General features: G+C 37.5%; 1 protein-coding gene and 1 long non-coding RNA gene across 2 annotated transcripts; both read left to right on the forward strand.

Annotated features, from left to right (window-relative positions):
* The first annotated feature begins 14,883 nt into the window (after nt 1-14,883).
* On the forward strand, nt 14,884-16,499 carry LOC130973333 (protein MOS2-like). Its single transcript, XM_057897814.1, has one exon. The coding sequence runs from the start codon at nt 14,962-14,964 to the stop codon at nt 16,345-16,347; it is 1,386 nt and encodes a 461-aa protein (XP_057753797.1). The 5' UTR covers nt 14,884-14,961; the 3' UTR covers nt 16,348-16,499.
* A 267-nt stretch (nt 16,500-16,766) lies between these two features.
* LOC130973158 (uncharacterized) lies at nt 16,767-17,862 on the forward strand. Its single transcript, XR_009084035.1, has 5 exons — nt 16,767-16,822; nt 16,931-17,041; nt 17,172-17,247; nt 17,444-17,710; nt 17,781-17,862. It is a non-coding gene; the product is annotated as an uncharacterized LOC130973158 (long non-coding RNA).
* The last annotated feature ends 6,658 nt before the right edge of the window (nt 17,863-24,520 follow it).

A 24,520-nucleotide genomic window follows, 5' to 3' on the forward strand; every position in this document is an offset into this window, starting at 1 on the left:
AAATCTTGCTCCCCCCACCTTTCTGGCGTTAAACGCCCAGAATGGCATCCATTCTGGCGTTTAACGCCCATTTGATGCCCCTTTGGGCGTTTAACGCCCAGCCAGGTGCCCTGGCTGGTGTTAAATGCCAGAATTCCTTTATCACTGGGCGTTTTGCTAAACGCCCAGGATGCTGCACACCTGGCGTTAAACGCCCAGAATGGTGCCCATTCTGGCGTTTAACGCCCAAAATGGCACCATTCCTGGCGTTAAACGCCCAGAATGGTACCCATTCTGGCGTTTAACGCCCAAAATGCCCCTTACTGGCGTTTTTTCGCCAGCAAGCTCTTTTTCTCTGCTTTTTGAGCTGAATCCTTCTGTAACACTGTGAATTCCTTCATTTTTGATACTTGCCTCTGTAAAAACAAATCATATAACCTCCTAATGACTGGGTTGCCTCCCAGCAAGCGCTTCTTTACTGTCTTTAGCTGGACCTTTACTGAGACTCACTCAAGTCTCAGTTTTGAGCATTCCTGCTCAAAATTGCTTTCAAGATAATGCTTGATTCTCTGTCCATTAACAATGAACTTTTTGTCAGAATCAATATCCTGAAGCTCAACATATCCATACGGTGACACTCCTGTAATCACATACGGACCCCTCCACCGGGATTTAAGTTTTCCTGGAAACAATTTGAGCCTAGAGTTGAAGAGCAGAACTTTTTGTCCTGGCTCAAAGACTCTGGTTGACAACTTCTTGTCATGCCACTTCTTTGCCTTTTCCTAATAAATTTTTGCATTTTCAAAGGCATTGAGTCTGAACTCCTCTAGCTCATTTAACTGGAGCAATCTTTTTTCACCAGCTAACTAAGCATCCATGTTTAGGAATCTGGTTGCCCAGTAGGCTTTATGTTCCAGTTCCACGGGCAGATGACAGGCCTTCCCATACACCAGTTGGTATGGAGAGGTTCCTATAGGAGTCTTGAATGTTGTTCTGTATGCCCACAGAGCATCATCCAAGCTCTTTGCCCAATCCTTTCTTCGGGCTATCACAGTCCGTTCTAGGATTCTTTTTAGCTCTCTGTTAGAGACTTCAGCTTGCCCATTTGTCTGTGGATGATACGGGGTTGCCACTTTGTGGCTAATTCCATATCTGACCATAGCAGAGTATAGCTGTCTATTGCAGAAATGAGTGCCCCCATCACTGATTAGTACTCTGGGAACACCAAACCTGCTGAAGATGTATTTCTGGAGGAATTTCAGCACGGTCTTGGTATCATTAGTGGGTGTAGCAATTGCTTCTACCCACTTAGATACATAGTCCACTGCCACCAGAATGTAAGTGTTTGAGTATGATGGTGGGAATGGACCCATGAAGTCAATTCCCCATACATCAAACAATTCTATCTCTAATATCCCTTGTTGAGGCATGGCATATCCGTGAGGCAAGTTACCAGCTCTTTGGCAACTGTCACAGTTACGCACAAACTCTCGGGAATCTTTATAGAGAGTAGGCCAGTAGAAGCCACATTGGAGGACTTTAGTGGCTGTTCGCTCACTTCCAAAATGTCCTCCATACTGTGATCCATGGCAATGCCATAGGATCCTTTGTGCTTCTTCTCTGGGTACACATCTGCGGATCATTCCGTCTGCACATCTCTTAAAGAGATATGGCTCATCCCATAGGTAGTACTTGGCATCTGAAATTAATTTCTTTCTTTGCACTCTGCTGTACTCCTGGGGTATGAACCTCACAGCTTTGTAGTTTGCAATATCTGCAAACCATGGAGCTTCCTGAATGGCAAAGAGTTGCTCATCTGGGAAAGTCTCAGAGATCTCAGTAGAAGGGAGGGACGTCCCAGCTACTGGTTCTATTCGGGACAGATGATCAGCTACTTAGTTCTCTGTCCCTTTTCTGTCTCTTATTTCTATATCAAACTCTTGCAGGAGCAACACCCATCTTATTAGTCTGGGTTTTGAATCCTGCTTTGTGAGTAAGTATTTAAGAGCAGCATGGTCAGTGTACACAACCACTTTGGATCCCACTAGATAGGATCTAAACTTGTCAATGGCATAAACCACTGCAAGTAATTCTTTTTCTGTGATTGTGTAGTTCTTTTGTGCATCATTTAGAACACGGCTAGCATAATAAATGATGTGCAGGAGTTTGTTATGCCTCTGTCCCAACACTGCACCAATGGCATGATCACTGGCATCACACATTAATTCAAATGGCAATGTCTAATCTGGTGCAGAGATGACTGGTGCTGTGACCAGCTTAGCTTTCAGGGTCTCAAACGCCTGCTGACACTGTGTGTCAAACACAAATGGTGTGTCAGCAGCTAGCAGGTTACTCAAAGGTTTTGCAATTTTCGAAAAATCCTTTATAAACCTTCTATAGAATCCTGCATGTCCCAGAAAGCTTCTGATTGCCTTAACATTGGCAGGTGGTGGTAATTTTTCAATTACCTCTACCTTTGCCTTATCCACCTCTATTCCCCTGCTTGAAATTTTGTGCCCAAGGACAATTCCTTCAGTCACCATAAAGTGACATTTTTCCCAGTTTAAAACCAGGTTAGTCTCTTGGCACCTTTTCAGGACAAGTGCTAGGTGATTAAGACAGGAGCTGAATGAGTCTCCATATACTGAGAAGTCATCCATGAAGACTTCCAGAAATTTCTCTACCATATCTGAGAAGATAGAGAGCATGCACCTCTGAAAGGTTGCAGGTGCATTGCACAGACCAAAAGGCATCCTTCTGTAGGCAAACACGCCAGAAGGGCAAGTAAATGCTGTTTTCTCTTGGTCATGAGGATCTACTGCAATTTGGTTGTAGCCTGAATAGTCATCCAAAAAGCAGTAATAATCATGACCAGCTAGTCTTTCTAGCATTTGGTCTATGAATGGTAAAGGAAAATGATCCTTTCTGGTGGCTGTATTGAGCCTTCTGTAGTCAATACACATACGCCACCCTGTGACTGTTCTTGTAGGAACCAGTTCATTTTTTTCATTATGAACCACTGTCATGCCTCCCTTTTTGGGGACAACTTGGACAGGGCTCACCCAGGGGCTATCAGAAATAGGATAAATAATCCCAGCCTCTAGTAATTTAGTGACCTCTTTCTGCACCACCTCCTTCATGGCTGGATTTAGCCTCCTCTGTGATTGGACCACTGGTTTGGCATTATCCTCCAACAGGATCTTGTGCATGCATCTAGCTGGGCTAATACCCTTAAGATCACTTATGGACCACCCAAGAGCTGTCTTGTGTGTCCTTAGCACTTGAATCAGTGCTTCCTCTTCCTATGGATTTAAAGCAGAGCTTATAATCACTGGAAAAGTTTCACCCTCTCCCAGAAATGCATACTTCAGGGATGGTGGTAGTGGTTTGAGTTCAGGTTTGGGAGGCTTATCCTCCTCCTGAGGAATTTTCGAAAATTCCTTTGTTTCCTCTTGTTCTTCTTGATCAGGTTGAGCATCCTTGAAGATGTCCTCAAGCTCTGATTCTAGACTTTCAGTCATATTGATCTCTTCTACCAGAGAGTCAATAATGTCAGCGCCCATGCAGTCATTTGTTGTGTCTGGATGCTGCATAGCTTTTACAGCATTCAACTTGAACTCATCCTCATTGACTCTCAGGGTTACTTCCCCTTTTTGTACATCAATGAGAGTTCTTCCAGTTGCTAGGAAAGGTCTTCCTAGAATGAGAGTTGCACTTTTGTGCTCCTCCATTTCCAGCACTACAAAGTCAGTTGGAAAGGCGAATGGCCCAACCTTGACAATCATATCCTCTATTATGCCTGATGGATGTTTAATGGAGCCATCAGCAAGTTGGAGGCATATCCTGGTTAGTTTGACTTCTCCAGTCAACCCAAGCTTTCTGATAGGGGATGCAGGTATTAGATTGATGCTTGCTCCAAGATCACATAGGGCTGTCTTGGTGCAAGCGCCTTCTAATGTGCATGGTATCATAAAGCTTCCAGGATCTTGAAGCTTTTCTGGTAAGCTTTTCAGAATGACTGCACTGCATTCTTCAATGAGAAACACTTTTTCAGTTTCTCTCCAGTCCTTCTTATGACTTAAGATCTCTTTCATGAATTTAGCATAAGAAGGTATTTGCTCAAGTGCCTCTGCAAATGGAATCTTTATTTCAAGAGTCCTTAGATAGTCTGCAAAGCGGGCAAATTGCTTATCCTGCTCCGCTTGGCGGAGTTTCTGAGGATAAGGCATCTTGGCTTTATATTCTTCAACCTTAGTTGCTGCAGGTTTGTTCCTTACAGAAGTGGTTGAAGAAGCCTTGTTAGAGGGATTACTGTCAGCACTCTCAGGTGTCTGATCCTCCCTTGGCGTATGAACGCCAGGAATGGGTGAAGATTGGGCGTTAAACGCCAACTTTTCCCCCTTTTCTGGCGTTTGAACGCCAGAACTGGGCAGGGAATGGGCGTTTAACGCCAGCTTTCCCTCCCTTTCTGGCGTTTGAACGCCACTAGCATTCCTCTCTGGGCTCTTACTGTCCTCAGAGGGATTTTGAACAGTGGGTTGGTTATCCTCTGTCAATTGTTCCTTATTTGGTCTTTTGCTCTTTTGGGCAGTGTTATCCAGTGTCTTCCCACTCCTCAGTTGAACTGCTTGACATTCCTCTGTTATCTGTTTAGATATTTGTTGTTTTGCTTGATTCAACTGCAGTTCTATGTTCTTGTTAGCAACTTTAGTTTCATGGAGCATTTCTTTAAATTCTGCTAACTGTTTTGTCATCAGGAGCAATTGTTGATTAAGCTCAATCATCTGTTCTTGAGGATTAGGGTCAGTGACTACTGTCATGACTTCCTCTTCTGGAGAGAACTCATTGCTAGAGTACAAATATTGGTTTCTAGCAACAGTGTCTATAAGCTCTTGAGCCTCTTCAATTGTCTTCCTCATGTGTATAGATCCACCAGCTAAGTGGTCTAAAGACATCTGAGCTTTTTCTGTAAGCCCATAGTAGAAGATGTCTAACTGTACCCACTCTGAAAACATTTCAGAGGGGCATTTTCTTAGCATACCTCTATACCTCTCCCAGGCATTATAAAGGGATTCATTATCCTCTTGTTTAAAGCCTTGGATGTCCAGCCTTAGCTGTGTCATCCTCTTTGGAGGGTAAAAATGATTCAGGAATTTGTCTGATAACTGTTTCCATGTCTTTATGCTTGCTGTAGGTTGGTTATTCAACCACCTTTTAGCTTGATCTTTTACAGCAAATGGAAACAGTAATAGTCTGTAGACATCCTGATCCACCTCTTTATCATGTACTGTGTCAGCAATTTGTAAGAACTGTGCCAGAAACTCAGTAGGTTCTTCCTGTGGAAGACCGGAATACTGGCAATTTTGCTGCACTATGATAATGAGTTGAGGATTTAGCTCAAAGCTGCTTGCTTTGATGGGAGGTGTACAGATGCTACTCCCATATGCAGCTGTAATAGGGTTAGCATATGACCCCAGAGTCCTTCTGGACTGATCAATCCCACTTAGGTCCATAATGGATAAAGGGAAATGATATGGATTGCAAATAGATAAATTTTGTTTTTTTTTTTTTGAATTAACCGAAAAAAATAAAATAAAATAAAACAAAAGTAAAATAAGATAAAAATTCAAAAATCAAAAAGAAAATAAGATCAAAGCAAATTGAGAACTGAATCAATTAGTTAATTAAAAAGATTTTCAAAATAGCAATTAAAAAGATATGATTGAAAAGATTTTTATGATAAAAATTTGATTTTTGAAAAGAGGAAAGAGAAAAACAACAAAATGACACCAAACTTAAAATTTTTAGAAAATCAAACACTAATTTTCGAAAATTTTTAGGGGAAAAACACAAAGAGGACACCAAACTTAGAACTTTTATGGATCAAAAAGGGACTAAGGACATGCAAAATCGAAAACTAAAAGAAAAACAAAAGCATGCAATTGACACCAAACTTAAAATATGAAACTAGACCCAACTAAAAGACTCTAAACCAATAAAAACAAAACAGTCCTAATCTAAGCAACAAGATAAACCGTCAGTTGTCCAAACTCGAACAATCCCCGGCAACGGCGCCAAAAATTTGGTGCACGAAATTGCAATCACACTTTTGCAATCCCGCACAACTAACCAGCAAGTGCACTGGGTCGTCCAAGTAATACCTTACGTGAGTAAGGGTCGATCCCACGGAGATTGTCGGCTTGAAGCAAGCTATGGTTATCTTGTAACTCTTAGTCAGGATATCAGAAATTATCAGGATTGATTGTGAAAAGCAAAAGAACATGAAATAAGTACTTGTTATGCAGTAATGGAGAATAGGTTGAGGTTTTGGAGATGCTCCATCTTCTGAATCTCTGCTTTCCTACTGTCTTCTTCATCAAATACGCAAGGCTCCTTCCATGGCAAGCTGTATGTAGGGTTTCACCGTTGTCAGTGGCTACCTCCCATCCTCTCAGTGGAAATGTTCAACGCACCCTGTCACGGCACGGCTATCCACCTGTCGGTTCTCGATCAGGCCGGAATAGAATCCATTGATTCTTTTGCGTCTGTCACTAACGCCCCGCCTTCAGGAGTTTGAAGCTCGTCACAGTCATTCAATCATTGAATCCTACTCGGAATACCACAGACAAGGTTTAGACCTTCCGGATTCTCTTGAATGCCGCCATCAGTTCTAGCTTATACCACGAAGATTCTGATTAAGGAATCCAAGAGATATCTACTCAATCTAAGGTAAAACGGAGGTGGTTGTCAGGAACACGTTCATAGTTGAGAATATGATGAGTGTCACGGATCATCACATTCATCCGGGTTAAGAACAAGTGATATCTTAGAATGGAAGCAAGCATGATTGAATAAGAGACAGTAGTAATTGCATTAATCCATCAAGACACAGCAGAGCTCCTCACCCCCAACCATGGGGTTTAGAGACTCATGCCGTGGAAGGTACACAAAGAAACGTGTAAAGTGTCATGAGGTACAGATACAATGTCAAAAGATCCTATTAATAGTAAACTAGTAACCTAGGGTGTACAGAAATGAGTAAATGACGTAAAAATCCACTTCTTGGTCCACTTAGTGTGTGCTTGGGCTGAGCAATGAAGCATTTTCGTGTAGAGACCTTTTCTGGAGTTAAACGCCAGCTTTTATGCCAGTTTGGGCGTTTAACTCCAAGTTTTATGCCAGTTCCAGCGTTAAACGCTGGAAATTCTGAGGCTGATTTGCCACGCCGGTTTGGGCCACCAAATCTCGGGCAAAGTATGGACTATTATACATTGCTGGAAAGCCCAGGATGTCTACTTTCCAATGCCATTGAGAGCACGCCAATTGGGCTTCTGTAGCTCCAGAAAATCCGCTTCGAGTGCAGGGAGGTCAGAATCCAACAGCATCTGCAGTCCTTTTCAGCCTCTGAATCAGATTTTTGCTCAGAACCCTCAATTTCAGTCAGAAAATACCTGAAATCACAGAAAAGCACACAAACTCATAGTAAAGTCCAGAAAAGTGAATTTTAACTAAAAACTAATAAAAATATACTAAAAACTTAACTAAATATACTAAAAGCATACTAAAAACAATGCCAAAAAGCGTATAATTTATCCGCTCATCAGGTCACAGCCAAGGCTCATAAAGTAGCTGTGTTCAAGAATCAACATATTAAACTAGGAGAATCAATAACACTATCTGAATTCTGAGTTCCTATGGATGCCAGTTATTTTGAGCTTCAAAGGATAAATTGAGATGGCAAAACTGTTCAGGAGCAAAAAGCTACTAAGCCCCGCTCATCTAATTAGAATCTGAGCTTCACTTAAAACTCTGTGATGTATTACCTCTTGATTTTCTTTTTATCTTATTTTATTTATCTAGTTGCTTGAGGACAAGCAACAGTATAAGTTTGGTGCTGTGATGAGCAGATATTTTATACGCTTTTTGGTGGTATTTTCAAGTAGTTTTTAGTATGCTTTAGTTACTTTTTAGTATATTTTTATTAGTTTTTATGCAAAAATCACATTTCTGGGCTTTACTATGAGTTTGTGTGTTTTTCTGTGATTTCAGGTATTTTTTGGCTGAAATTGAGGGACCTGGGCAAAAATCTGATTCAGAGGCTGAGAAAGGATTGCAGATGTTGTTGGATTCTGACCCTCCTGCACGCGAAATGGATTTTCTGGAGCTACAAAAACCCAGCTGCACGCTCTCAATTGCGTTGGAAAGTAGACATCTTGGGCTTTCCAGCAATGTATAATAGTCTATACTTTGTCCGAGATTTGATAGTGCAAACTGGCGTTTAAATGCTCACTTTTTACCCTTTTCTGGCGTTAAACGCCAGAACTGGCATAAAAGTTGGAGTTAAACGCCCAAACTGGCACCAAAGCTGGCGTTTAATGCCAGGACTAATCTCTACACGTGAAAGCTTCAATGCTCAGCCCCCACACACACTAAGTGGGCCCCGGAAGTGGATTTCTGCACTATCTATCTTAGTTTACTCATTTTCGGTAAACCTAGGTTACTAGTTTAGTATAAAAACTACTTTTAGAGATTCATTTTGTACCTCATAAAATTTTAGATCTGAATTTGTATCTTCTACGGCATGAGTCTCTAAACCCCATGGTTGGGGGTGAGGAGCTCTGCTATGTCTCGATGGATTAATGCAATTATTTCTGTTTTCTATTCAATCACGCTGGTTTCTATTCTAAGATATTCATTCCCACTTCAACGTGATGAATGTGATGATCCGTGACACTCATCACCATTCTCAACTTATGAACGCGTACCTGACAACCACTTCCGTTCTACCTTAGATTGAGTGTGTATCTCTTGGTTCCTGGTTCACGAGTTTGATTGCCTCTCCTGACAACAGAGCACTTAAATCTGTGAAACCAGAGTCTTCGTGGTATAAGCTAGAATCAATTGGCAGCACTCTTGAGATCCGGAAAGTCTAAACCTTGTCTGTGATATTTTGAGTAGAATCTGGGAAGGGGTGACTGTGACGAGCTTCAAACTCATAAATGTTGGGCGTAGTGATAGTGTGCAAAAGGATCAATGGATCCTATTCCAGGACGAGTGAGAACCGACAGATGATTAGCCCTACGGAATCCGTAGTTAGACCATTTTCACTGAGAGGACGAATGGTAGCCATTGACAACGGTGATCCACCAACATACAGCTTGCCATGGAAGGAACCTTGCGTGCATGAAGAAGACAACAAAAGGAAAGCAAAGATTCAGAAGACAGAGCATCTCCAAAACCTCAACATGTTCTCCATTACTGAATCACAAGTACTTTTCATTTCATGTTATTTATTCTTCATAAATAAAATCATCTTTATCATTAATCTCCTGACTAAGAGTTACAAGATAACCATAGCTTGCTTCAAGCTGGCAATCTCCGTGGGATCGACCCTTACTCACGTGAGGTATTACTTGGACGACCCAGTGCACTTGCTGGTTAGCTGCACGAAGTTGTGTATCACGATTTTGTGTACTAGTGCATCATTACCAGATTCTTGATCCTCGTCCATTTCCTCATCCTCATCCTCATCTTCATCGTCATCGTTATCATCTGGTTCATCTACTAGATACTCATCAGTCTCTTTCTCAAGTCTTGGTATTTTCTTCAATCAGAGTCATTGAAACCCGGTTAGGGTTTTGAGTATTAAGAATTCCTCGACCACCGTCACTCCTACTAGAGTCACCAGATACCAACCCTCCAGAAGCACATGACGAAGTCCGGTACCCAATCCTTGCGTCCAATGAATACCTACCTGCCATGATGTCAGGCTGATAGCCATATTGTGACTGGCCTGCATCTGCAGTCATGATGTCAGGTTGATGGCCATATTGTGATTGGCCTGTATCTGCAGCCATGAACCCAAGCAACTGGCTAAAAGAACCACCATCTCTTGAGTCAAACTGTGGCACACTGATGAGCGGATAATTTATACGCTTTTTGGCATTGTTTTTAGGTAATTTTTAGTAAGTTCAAGCTACTTTTAGGGATGTTTTCATTAGTTTTTATGTTAAAAACATATTTATAGACTTTACTATGAGTTTGTGTGTTTTTCTGTGATTTCAGGTAATTTCTAGCTGAAATTTAGGGACTTGAGCAAAACTCTGAAAAAGGCTGACAAAAGGACTGCTGATGCTGTTGGAATCTGACCTCCCTACACTCGAAATGGATTTTCTAGAGCTACAGAACTCCAAATGGCGCGTTCTCAACGGCGTTGGAAAGTAGACATCCAGAGCTTTCCAGAAATATATAATAGTCTATACTTTATTAGGAAATTGACGACGTAACTTAGCGTTGAACGCCAAGTACATGCTGCTGTCTGGAGTTAAACGCCAGAAACACGTCATGATCCGGAGTTGAACGCCCAAAACACGTTATAACTTGGAGTTCAACTCCAATAAACGCCTCAGCTCGTGGATAGATCAAGCTCAACCCAAGCATACACCAAGTGAGCCCCGGAAGTGGATTTATGCATCAATTACTTACTCATGTAAACCCGAGTAGCTAGTTTAGTATAAATAAGACTTTTTACTAATGTATTAGAGTCTTTTGACCACGTTTCATCTCTGGTCTCAGTTTTGTTTTATTCTTCATCTTAGGAGGCCATTGAGCACGTTTTAGGGGGCTGGCCATTCGGCCATGCCTGAACCTTTCACTTATGTATTTTCAACGGTGGAGTTTCTACACACCATAGATTAAGGGTGTGGAGCTCTGCTGTACCTCAAGTTTCAATACAATTATTATTACTTTCCATTCAATTCTCTTTTATTCTTATTCCAAGATATACGTTACACAACACTTGATGAATGTGATGATCCGTGACACTCATCATCATTCTCACCTATGAACGCGCGTGATTGACAACCACTTCCGTTCTACCTTAGGCCGGGCGCATATCTCTTAGATTCCCCAACAGAATCTTCGTGGTATAAGCTAGAATTGATGGCGGCATTCATGAGAATCCGGAAGGTCTAAATCTTGTCTATGGTATTTCGAGTAGGATTCTGGGATTGAATGACTGTGACGAGCTTCAAACTCCTGAAGGCTGGGCGTGATGACAAACGCAAAAGAATCAATGGATTCTATTCCAACCTGATTGAGAACCGACAGATGATTAGCCGTGCTGTGACAGAGCATAGGACCATTTTCACTGAGAGGATGGGATGTAGCCATTGACAACGGTGATGCCCTACATACAGCTTGCCATGGAAAGGAGTAAGAAGGATTGGATGAAAGCAATAAGAAAATAGAGATCCGAGAGGAGCACAGCATCTTCACACGCCTATCTGAAATTCCCATTATTGATTTACATAAGTATTTCTATCCCTTTTTATTTTCTATTTATTATTAATTATTCGAAAATCCATAAACCAATATAATCTGCCTAACTGAGATTTACAAGGTGACCATAGCTTGCTTCATACCAACAATCTCTGTGGGATCGACCCTTACTCACGTAAGGTATTACTTGGATGACCCAGTACACTTGCTGGTTAGTTGAACGGAGTTGTGAGAAGAAAGTGCTGAGTTAGTTTTTAGGCACATGTCAAAGAGCCATTATTGTTGATCACAATTTCGTCCACCACACACTCCAATACGGCTGATGTATCGGGTATGTTGAGGTAAAATGTGTTTGTGGTACATACTGGCTTGACCACTGAGGTTGCTTCTGTGCAGCTGGAGGCGGAAGTGGAGGTGGAGGTTGCTGCTCTTGTGGCTCCTCGTCCTCAGCCTCTTCATTCTCTTGAACCACATCATCCATATCCTGATCACACTCGACATTCTCTTGAACCACACGATCGGACAAGTTCAAATGATGGCCATATTTTGTACGGTATCAGTGCATGTAAATATCTAACGGATGCTGTGGACCATCAAGCTCAGTCAGAATGTGATTATACCTGTTTGTTCATTACATCACCCAAAATGAATAACTCGTGGATGTTGCCCAATTAAGATTCTTAGGACCAGTCAAGACTTCACCGTGTGCCTTGTCTAGATTCCGTTCCTGATGAGGAACTCCCTGCATGAAACCAAACTATCGCCTAAACCGATCGGTTGCATGCCACTCAATACATTCAAAAGATACCAAAGGCACCGTCGCACTCCACACAACCGAATGCATGTAGATGTCTGCAAGAATTACGTCCGGATCCACGCGATCCACAGCATAAGCAACCTACACAAACTGTGAAAAATAAAATACATTGCTGATTACAATCGGAATAACGATAACACTGCAAACCACGAAACCAAATAATTCTTTAATGCAAATATACCTGACCTTCCTGCAGATCATCGAAAGCCTTCCTAAAGTGAGCAAGTTTTGTATACCTAAAGCGTCGGTCTCCACGCTCCCAGTTACGCCACCTAATATCGCTTAATTCATTATCAGAACTGCATTCTAAATATGAAGATACGGAGTAAATATAATATAATGTTACCTATTTGCAAGCAGAAAACTACGGGGTTCCCTAGGAACCGGCGCTAGAAATGGCAGGCGCATAAAGGCCCAAACGACCAGCAGTGTCAGTGAACCGTTAATCTCCTTACAGTCAAAACGAGATGTCCTGCATAACGCTCTGTACAGATGTGCGAGACAAGCCAAATCCCAACTGAACTGTACAATACTACCAAATTCACGAAGTAAAGGCAGAAAATTCCAGTGCACAGATGCCCCAGACTTGTCACCTAACAATATCGTACCAATCAGCAACATAATGTGGCACTTCACGTACCTCTGTTTACTTTCTTCATTATCCAACTGTAACTGTAATCTTTCTTTTAGATCCCGTAGCCACGTCAGTTTTATACCGCTTCCTCTACATTCTGTCTTTCTCGGTGCAACCCCAAATTGGTCCAAACACTCCGCCTCTAAGGCCTCAACACTGCTGATAGTCATCCCTGTGACTGGAAGACCGTCCGTCGGAAGACCAAGAATCATAGTCACATCTTCGAGTGTCACAACACATTCACCAATCGGAAGGTGAAAGGTATGTGTGTCTGGATGCCACCTTTCTATTAAAGCATTTACGAGTGCTTTCTGACATTGTACTATTCCAATCTGAGATGCATGATAGAAACCCGTAAATCGTAAATGTTCCTCCACCCTATCATTGTACCGATTCGGAAGGAGATGGTGATTACACGTCAACATCCGTGAACTCAACAGAAAGAAAAATTATTAATCAAACTACCAATAATTTCTAATTTACTACTAAAATTTAATAACAAAAACTAGAACAACCAATATTATCAGGAATGATTACTACCAAGTACAACATCATAATTAGCTCAACTAAAAACGTAACAGTAAATAATTAATTATTATCAAATTCCAAATACATTGTATTATTATATTTTTCCTAGTCTTAATTATTGATTTTAATCAGCAATATTAATCCAAAAATGTATTTTTTTAAATATGTATTTTTTACTAAAAATATTACAATAAATTCTAAACATATTCCTCTCATTAATCTATCATATTAGTCTAACTCAAACATTACTATTGGATTAAATTTTTAACTAAAATCAATAGTAATAATAATAAGAGTAGTGATAGGGAGCCAATGGTCTAAACGTATAATGTGTACAATGGGCTAAATCTTTGGTCCATGAATAAAATAAACATCACTCATACTATCCAAAATATACTATCCAGAATAACCATCCAGATACCAGAGATAATAAACATCTCATGTCATAAAACCACGCAGCCCAAAAGCTTAAACTGATTTTGGAATTCACTAAGAATCGAACTCTTGACTTTTCGAATCTAGAACTCTAATACCATGTTATGAACCCACTCATCCCAAAAACGTAACCTGATAGGATAATGTAACACTAACAATCATATCTACTGCCTAAACCTCCATTGTACACATTATACGCTTAAACCATTGACTTCCTATACTTTTCCTAATAATAATAATAATAATAATAATAATAATAATAATAATAATAATAATAATACCGTCACTGACCCTAAATTTAAACGACTAACAACCTATAATTAAATTTTTAATAATAATAATAATAATAATAATAATAATAATAATAATAATAATAATAATAATAATAATAAAGTCACTGATATATGTTTATGTTTCCTAATAACTAGACCTAACAAGAACAATTATAATATAACTAAATTTCTAACAACACCAAATAATTCTGAATTAATATTAACAATAGTATTAATCATCATAATAATAACACTAATAATAATATTCTTAGTTCACGTTGAGTTCAACTACTAACAGCAACAACAACTATTATAACTCTCAAATAATGATAATAATAAAAATGAAAATAATAATAATAAAAATAATAATATCACTGATGTTCTTAATTTTGGCTACTAACAATAATAATTATAATTAAATTTTTGATAATATTAATTATATTTTTTAAAAAATTAAAAAAAATTAATAAAAAAACTTACATAATCAAAATAACTGAGATATTTTGTAATATAAAATTTAAGATGATCAACATTTTTAGATTTTTATTTCCTTGACATTATAATTTTTTTTCATTAATTTTGGGAAGAAGAAGACTTAAATGAAGGAGGGAATGAAGGAATGGTTGCTGCTGAAAAATGAATGAAACTCATTTCAGAGGGAGGGTGAGTAACTGAGTATACATGTAGAGGGTTTAATTGGGGTTAAGGGCCACCGTTGTAGGAAGTAAAGTTGAGTCGACATGTGGCGGGAGAAAGAATTCGGACCTTCCGATCTCTCAATGCAATACGGACCGTTCAATTTGTTCAATATTTTTCGAATCGTCCGATTTGTTGTTAGCTAACACCACAACCTGATAATGCTCACACTCACTCCATAGCCCCGTCCCACCCCAATCCCACCTCCATAACAAAAATAAAAAGCGAATTATATAAGATTGGACCTCCACAAATAAAGTTACGCTTTAACTATAATTTTTTCCGTATCCCAATCAAATCCAATCGAAGAAGGATAAGCCATGAAGCTCTCCTTCTCGATCCCCTCGAAGTCCTCTTCCTCCTCTAAACCCATCAAACTCGACGACTCCTCCAAAAACGGCGCGGCACCCTCCAAGCACTTCGTCACCGAATTCGACCCTTCCAAACCGCCAACCGAACAAACCGCCACCGTTATACCCCCGATCCAGAACGAATGGCGCCCCACCAAGAAGATGAAGAACCTCGAGCTTCCCATCACTGACCCCAACGCTGACCATCAATCCCTCGAATTCGAGAACGAGTCCAATGCCGCGGATGCAGAACTCGGCACAGACATGTCCTACGGTCTCAACCTGCGCCAAGACGCCGAGAAAAATGGCAAAACCGGTAAACTCGCTGATGATGAGGATGATAGGGTTCCGCGTCAACGGCCGGAGATGGCGTTACTGCAGAAGTTTAAGGACGACTTGAAGCGGCTGCCTGATCACCAGGGGCTCGAGGAGTTCAATGATGTCCCTGTTGAGGGTTTCGGCAAGGCCTTGCTGGCCGGATATGGGTGGTCAGAAGGAATGGGAATAGGGAGGAATGCCAAGGAGGACGTTAAGGTTGTGGAGTACAAGAGGAGGACTGCCAAGGAAGGGTTAGGATTTGTTGGCGATGATCGCAGTTCTGTTCGGAGCCAGAAGAAGAAAAGCAGGGAAGACAATGGGAGCAATGATGCAGGTTTTGTTAATGAGAAGAAGATTGTGAGGATTATTGGGGGAAAAGATGCTGGATTGAAGGGTATTGTTGTGAGGAGAATTGGGGAGGATTGGATTGTTTTGAAGGTTTCAAGGAGTGGGGAGGAAGTGGAGTCTAGAGTGAGTGTGGATGATGTTGCTGAACTGGGATCTGCTGAGGAAGAGACGTGCTTGAGGAAATTGAAGGAGCTGAGGATTCGGCACAAGGGTGAAGATAACAAGACTTCAAGGCATAAGCGTGAGAGAGAGCGAGGCGGGGTTGAGAAGACAACTCGAGCGGAAGCTAATGGGGGTGATCAGCAGCGGGGTAGGAAACAGGTTTCTTGGCTCACAAGTCACATTAGAGTTAGGGTTATTAGCCAGAACATTAAAGGAGGGCGGTTGTATTTGAAAAAGGCACAGGTTTTGGATGTTGTTGGGCCTTTGACTTGTGATATATCTATGGATGAGAACAAAGAGATTGTTCAAGGAGTGTCCCAAGATATGCTGGAGACCGCGCTTCCTCGACGGGGGGGACCAGTTCTTGTGCTATCTGGTAAATATAAGGGCGCCTTTGGGAGCCTGGTTGAGAGGGATTTGACTCGGGAAGTTGGTGTTGTTCGGGATGCTGATACTCATCAGCTGCTCAATGTGAAGCTTGAACAGATTGCAGAGTATATAGGGGATCCTAGCTTATTAGGGCATTGATTTTGTTGTATCAATTGCAGTGTATAATAAACATTGATTAGAAAAACAGACCATATACAGTTCGAAAATTCTATTTTCTTATTTTACATACGTTGCACTGTACTCTTCATCATTATTATCAAATTGAAAACGGGAGGCGTTGTTTTTGATGATAGAGATGGTAAAATTGCTTGATTACAATGATAGGACTAGCTAATTGTAGCGCACACCAAGATGATTTATACATTAATGCTGCCCATGACTTCCCGAAGGTAAGAAGGTAAGATATCGCTTGCTAGTCACTGTATTGCTGAGGGTTTAACACTTGCCTCACATTCATGCCGGAGAAGCTATTTACAACACCCCCCCCCCCCCCCTTTTTTTTTTTGTTATCAATCGACTATTTTAAACACCTTTGGCAATTACATTTACCCTTGCAAAGCAAATTGTCCAAAGGCCAGTTTAAGATACTAATATGTGTGGCCAGCTGGTGAAGGTTAGGCTTCCTCTTATTCTCCTTAACTTGTATATTTGTAGTTCAATTTTTTTCAAGTAATTGAACATTTTGTTAAGGATCTATAGCTTATGTGGTTTGTTCTGATAGGTGGAGGTGCAAGTGAGGAAGTTGTATTGGGTTAGCAGGGCCCTTCCAACTCTACCAATTAATCTCGAGGATGCTGCTTGTAGTGAAGTTGAAATTGAGAAGGCCCTTCAGGTACATTGATTGGAGGTGTTGGGTCTTTGTCAGCCTGTTTGACTCCTTTGTTAGGGTGATTTGTTTGCAGGATCTTATCTTTTACTTTATTTCTTTTCATCCATTGGTTAACTAGTTCTGTGTTAATCAGGATACACGTTTGAACTTTAGAGTACTTGACCTCAGAACCCGGCTAATCAAGGAATTTTCTCCATTAAGTTGAAAATGTAAAGCATTTCATCTGAATTTTCTTCTCAAGAGTTTACTTATTTGTGTTCATTCTTGATTTGCATGTTGTTCATCATGGTTGCTTTAAATTCTAAAGTTACTGCAATAAATGTATACTAAGACATTTACAGAATATATTTTTCCCATGATGCCAAGTTGAATGGTCACATTATTTTTCATTGCATTGTTGGGTAGGCATTCAGACAATTCTTATTATTTGAACGCTTTTTGTCAAATCCATTCTCCAAAATTGATTGCTGGGTCAAGTGAGGGTGGAGATGTTGTTTTCAGACTGGACTATAAAGGGCACCCTGCTTCCTTTGCCCAATCACCACAGCTTCACAAACATATGGCAATATGTGCTGATTTTGGCCGTGTTTTTGAGATTACTTCACACACAGACATCTGTGTGAGTTTACTAGTCTTGATGTTGAAATGGAGATTAAGAAGCATTATCACGAGGTATATTTCACTTTTAGGCATATGTTCTTTGGTACATAACCTGTTTTACTGATATTGAGTTTTTGAGCAGGTTATGGATATAGTTGGTAGGTTATTTATCTCAATATTTGATAGCTTGAACCAGAATTGTAAGAAGGACCTTGAAGCTGTGGCACAAAGGTAAGCATCTTCTATTAAAAAAAATGTATTTTATATATATCAAACATTCTTTTCTAGTCTAACAAATTTCTTTCTCCTTAAAAAAATAAGAGTAAATATAAATTTTTAGAAATCGTTTATTATTCCATTTTAAATTCATAAGTTTATAAAAATGTAGAATTTTTGGAATTTGAACTAAAACATAAAAATTAGATATCTATTCTTATTCGTTTTGGATTTTTTGATATTTTATTTGAATCCAAATGGCAATATTTTCTTATTGACATTTATGTTTTAAAGTTAAATAACTTAAAAGTAGTAAATGTCAATAATCTGCAATAGTACTAAATCGAATTAAGCTGATTCGATTTACTATATATGAGTTGTTCAGTAGTCAATCAAATTAGGTCAATTTGATTTATTAGTATTCACTATGTTCCATGTAAATCGAATTAGGTCAATTCGATTTACTACTAAAAAGGCTAATTCGAATTAGGTCAATTCAATTTATATAGATATATGCATGGGACTTTGACATAACGATTTTTGTTTTGGGGAATTTCTGTAATTTTGAGATGCCGTTGGTTCAGTTATGCATTTTATCCTTTAAAATATTTATCAAATAAACTAAATTTCTAATAAATATCTATTATTTATTAACATAATATTATATTTAAATAATAAATATATTTAGTCATTAAATTGTATTTTTTTACTAAATTTTTTTAACTAATTAAAATTTGTTTACCTCTTTTAAAAAAAAAATTGTTTTGCATTCTTATAAAGTAGAATGCCAAAACCAAAGCTAACAACTGATAAAGAAGCTGTCACACAAAATAACAATTCATAAATATTTTAATTCAAAAATAAATTCATACAACAAAAGTATTTGTTTCTATAATATATAGAAATATAGAATTTGTTTCTATACAACAAAAGGATTTGTTTGTATAATATATAGCATGTCTAGAAATATAGAATTACTATATGACTTCTAAAGTGGACCTCATGGAATGATAAGCCTCTTTTAAAACATGCTTGTCGGAAAATGGTGATGAAAAACATTTCAAATCATTGCTTTCACTGAGACGTTCAATTCAGTTCAGATGAGTTGTACTGGTGCTGCTGACATGCAAAAATTCTTCAAATATTCTTATTAATGAATCCAAACAGATTCAACAGTATCCAAACTCAAAAGTTCATATGATTCATCATGATCCGTGGCTGTTGTATAGGAAAGTGAGGAATGCATTCGAGAAAATAAAAACAAGAAACAAAAATATATAATAAAATTTTAAGTTGAAACCATGGATGATAATATCAATGAATGAAATCATAAACAGCCAAGAAGGAGAAAGCATACAAACTTGCTGATGACAAAATCAAACTTGCTAATGTGTCACTCTTTTTCTTAGTTGACTATGATGAGCTATTTATACAGTTATACTATTTAAATCTTTCCAACAAGGCTATAACAGCTTCTTTCCACTCAAACACCTCTCCCACCCCGCTCTATGCTCTAAAGGGCAAAACCATGCTTGGAATTGTGCTAATAATTCAAACACTACGCGGCAGCCGAGATTATGAGCTGTAACCCAAGGGGTATGGGATAGTATCTTACATTTGACTCAAAATACATTATCACTTAAAAGTTAAAACAACGAATAAAACATGTCATGAAAGAATTGGATTCGCTTGACAGATTTACAATAAACATGGTGATACAACTGAGTTAGCTTCAGCAAATCCCAACATATTTTCTAAATTGTAACTGCAGCAAATGCTCTAAAATTTTTACTCTTTCACATGGCATCCTTAGTTATTTTGGGGAATCAATTCGAAGGCATTCTAAGCAGCCACATTGTAAATGTGCATTTGAAAATATATAGTTAATAAAAGATCAACACCAGGTACAAGCCTAAATAGAATGCTTGGATAACTCAATGCAAATTTTGGGTAGAAAGCCGCATAGATTCTGCAACCTGTCTAACTGAAAGAGTGTCTTGTTCCTGCAGAGGGGGCAAAAAGGTAAGGCTGCAGTCAGCAATACTTGATAGCAGTTTAGTATCCAAAATCACTAACGTGACTGTGCGCATCACAAAGAATAACTGAATAATTGAATAATTGAGTGATATTATCAACCAACTATTCATTTTCTTTTTTCTTTTCTTTTTTTTTTTTAGTAGAATGGAAGAAGATGAAGAACCAAGAAAAAGAGAGAAACAGCTACATCAGAGATTATTTATCATGGGGATGTAAACAAATTAGTTCTACGAAAGATTGATACATTTTAAAGGTTTTGCAGTAACTTTGCTCCCTATTGATAGGCCTATAAGTTAAAATGCAATACAGATAAACAATCTCTATGTGTTAACATCATATGAAGAGACATACTCAAGGGATTTTATTTCAGTCTCATCATATGATGTGTGTCAATGGCCCAATAGTTGGTGCCAGAATTATTTTGGTCTTTTTGCAACAATAGCTCAAGTAACTTTCTGTTAAACCTATTAAAGCAGGCTGGTTCTACTACAGGGAAAGAATAATGTGGTCCTTTACCTGGGAGGTTTTATAAAATAAAAAAGTTGTAGGGGTTGATTTATAAATGAAGATGAGTTGAGAAAAATTTGGGTTGCTTCACTCAAAAAAATGAAAATGAAATTTTGAGTTTTCGAATGACGGGAATAGTGCCTGTCTGTTTTCCCATTCCTTCTTTTCGCTAGTTCTCTCATGTTTTAATATTATGCTCACTTTAACTGGATTTTTTTTAAAATAAATAATTTATTTATTTTAATTATCAAAATAAATTATTTGTAGCGTATTTACCAATTTAAATGGATGATTCATTTTTTTATTATTTAAAATAGACTGTTTAACTTTTTTTATTATGTTAAATCGTTCATCTTTCTTATTATTTGAAACGTTCTATTTTTAAGAGTTTGGTCTAATTTTAAATTATTTTTGTGTCCACTATGACAAGAGGACACAGAGACACTAACAAGAGACACAATTTATTTTTTATTATTTTTATTATTTTTTGTTAATTTACTATAATTATATTTTTTATTATTATATTTTTCTTTCCAAATTTATTAATTAAAAAGTGATAATAATTTAAACTTTTATAAATTGTGCTAGTTTATCACCAAATAAAATATAATAACACTAATTTTATGTCTTATTTTCAAAGTCTTATCTTATCCTATTTTCAAAACCAAATAGAGCTAAGCTATTAAACCAATTTAATTAAACTTAATTACCGAAATATCTTTATTATATAATATCACGGTTAGATTAATATAATAACAGAAAATAATTGAACTACACATATATTATTCACAATCTAATTTTAGTCATTTCAAAATTTAAAAAAATAATATACTAATCTTCTTTAAATTATTTTCAAGGAATTGTTATATGTTTTGGCCGAAATCAATGCTTTGATGAAACAATGTATATAATCAAGGATTATTATTATTATTATTATTATTATTATTATAATAGTGGACACTTTTGCTTGTGAGTTTTTTTTTCTTGTTTACAATTTGTTTTATGAGTTTTTTTTCATAAAAAAGTAAGTTACAATTTTGTTAACTAGTGTCCAATATTAGTTTAAAATATTTGTTCTTTATACACGTCTGTTAAAAGCTCAAGTTACAAAAAATCCATAAACTCAACTCTTTCCTAATTGCATCTAAATAACAATGCTTTCATTAATGATTGAGGCTTCTTTATAATTATTATAAACTTTGGGTAAGAATATAAATACACATACTAACTTGTACGATTGATTAACAACCACACACTTAGAATCAAATTAAAGTGTCCTTTAAAGACCACTTGATACGTTCACCACCATAGCCAAATCCTTAAAGCATATGGCTAGCTTGTATGCAAACAATATACCTGAATAACTTGATTTGCTTCTTCTGGTGACTTTTTTTTGTTCACGACGAAGCCGGGCTTCCATATCTTGAAGCTCTTGATTTAAAGATGAACATTCTACCTAAAAAAATGTTGACAAAAGCTTCAGTAGATCTCCATGGTAGATTATTAATTACTAACCAGCCTTCATGGTTTAAAATAAATAAATAAAGATTAATTGTTCTATGTACCTCAAAGAAGTGCCACCTTCTGCTCAAGTTCAGTGGCCTTTGCTATCCTCTCATATGCTATTCTCATAAAAGAGAAGCAACTAAATTCAATGTATTAACCTTGATTGAAAAGGGAGACTAGTAGTAGCCTTATTTACATAGATGATTTCCATGTGGATTTGGTACCACTACTCATGATTAATTTGTAATACAGATACCTTGTTAGTAATTTTAAAAAAGCAAGACCGAATAGCAGCATTGAATGAGTTGAAAGGATCTCCCTTTCCTCTTTCAAATTTAATAAATCACAAAAGCTTTCAAGACTTTCTGATGATGAAAATCATTTTATAATAATCTTAAAATTTACTATACAAGATCCTTTTGTATTCTCAAAGATTTCTAATCCAATGAATGAGAACACCTAGAGATTTAAAATTAAACACAATGAAACAAAAATAGAACAGAAACCAGTGACGAACACCAAAATGAAAGTTAAAACAAACAAAAAAAATAGTTTCAATAGGACATGTACACTAATTAAAAATTAAACAAAATGCAGTAAATGCTTACTTTACGTGTATCCTTGCAAGTGCTGTAGATGACTCAATAGCTCGTTGTTTCAAGTCTACTTCTTTTTCCATATCAGCCTGTTACACCAATCACACAATCACTTGCATGTAAGGCAAATACACCAGACCAAAAGAAATAAGAAATTCAAGATACAAACCATCTTGGTAGCATTATGCACTGCACGTTCCTCTTTTTCTCTTCGTTCTGCAGATGCTAGCTCCTCTCTTAGAGCCTATGAGGATAACAGATTTTTTATGCAAAAAGCTTTATCATATCAATAGAAAATATCATACATGTATAGGAAGCATGTAATGGAGAACCAACTTACCTGCATCATCCTTGTTTCTTTTAACTCTCGATTTCTCATCATAGACTCCATGTTTGCCTAATAAGATATAAATAGTGTTATCCAAGCATTGCGATGAAGGTACAGCCATAGTGAAACAAGAAGTCCTAAATATATAGAAGGAAACTAATGAAGGAAACAACAGAAACAAGAAGATTGTCATGCTACTCAATCCAAAATAGCCAAAGGTTTTCCTAATTTATTGAGAAAAAAGACTCTCGGATATCATCTAATTCAGTAAACTTTAAGACGTGGCAGAACGACACAGTTCGGAATGAATAAATGCAGCTTATAGCTATAATGTGGTCAGTAGGATAAAATATTTTAATTAATTGCAGTTTTCTTATGGATTGAATAGATAAACATGCATCTCCAGCAACCAACATCATTCATAAACAATAAATTCTTGGTAGGCCAAGGAAACAGTCCAAGCCAGATCTTAACATTAATAAACCAACATGGAGAAAAGTATTATTCAAACTGCAAGTCCATTAAGGCAATACGGAAGAAAGTAGTAGCACTCAAGCTACCCAATGAGTTAACTAGAGAAGGATAAAGCTTCCACAAGGCCAAAGCAAATATTAGAGAATAAAGTTACTTCTCTTTCACTTTCAGAAAAATCCTTCTGTTGCTATTTTATGTTAGCTTCATATGATTTACTCAGCTCTTAATCACGTTAGATACTAAAATCTACAAATTTTATATATATTAATATTAATTTTATTAATAATTAATGTTAATATTTAAATAAACGATTAAAAATCTTAACCGGTTTTGAGTTAGTTAATTGTTAACCGGTGATATATGTATGTATGTGATGGTTAGTGTGTGAAATGATACCTTATGTCTATTCACTTAACAACAAATAAAGGGTTGTGACTATTCACACAACAACAAAGGGTTGAGAATTTTTTATTATTGCTAATTAAAAAATTCATTGGTTTCATTATATCTTGAGAGAGTATTATCATCAACTCTATAGCAACTAAGTGTGGGAACAAATATCTCTCTAAAGAAAGCGATTTAATCGTGCCTTGAAACCATAACACAATATAGATTTTGTCATCTTACCATCTTCATATACCCAACATTTTTAGAGAGATATCTGTTAAAGATGGCACAAGATCAAAACACAACGTTCAAGGTCACGAATCAAGAGTTTGTTAAGTTAGATCGCTTTGATGGAACAAACTTCAACCGTTGGAAGGACAAGATGATGTTCCTTCTTTCGGTTCTCAATCTAGCATATGTGATTGATCCAAAGACTACACCAATTGACGATGCCGCTGAAAATTTCACACCGGAAGAGAAAGAAAAGATTATTCAATTGAAAAAGAAACGTGACGAAGATACTTTCGCATGTGGAAGTCATATTCTCAACACTTTATCCGACCGACTCTAAGATCTTTACATGTCAATTCAATCACCATTGGAGATTTGGAAGTCTTTGGAAGAAAAGTACAATACCGAACGACAAAAAATAGATAAGTTTATTATGATGAAATATTTTGAATTTATTATGAATGATACTATGTCTGTCATAGATCAAATTCATGAATTACAAATCCTTGTAAGTAGACTTCGTGATTTACAAGTGGTGATTTCTGAATCATTACAAGTTGGAGCAATTATTTCAAAATTTTCTTCATCTTGGAATGGTTA

Source organism: Arachis stenosperma, chromosome 4, assembly GCF_014773155.1.
Source record: "Arachis stenosperma cultivar V10309 chromosome 4, arast.V10309.gnm1.PFL2, whole genome shotgun sequence".
NCBI lineage: Eukaryota > Viridiplantae > Streptophyta > Magnoliopsida > Fabales > Fabaceae > Arachis > Arachis stenosperma.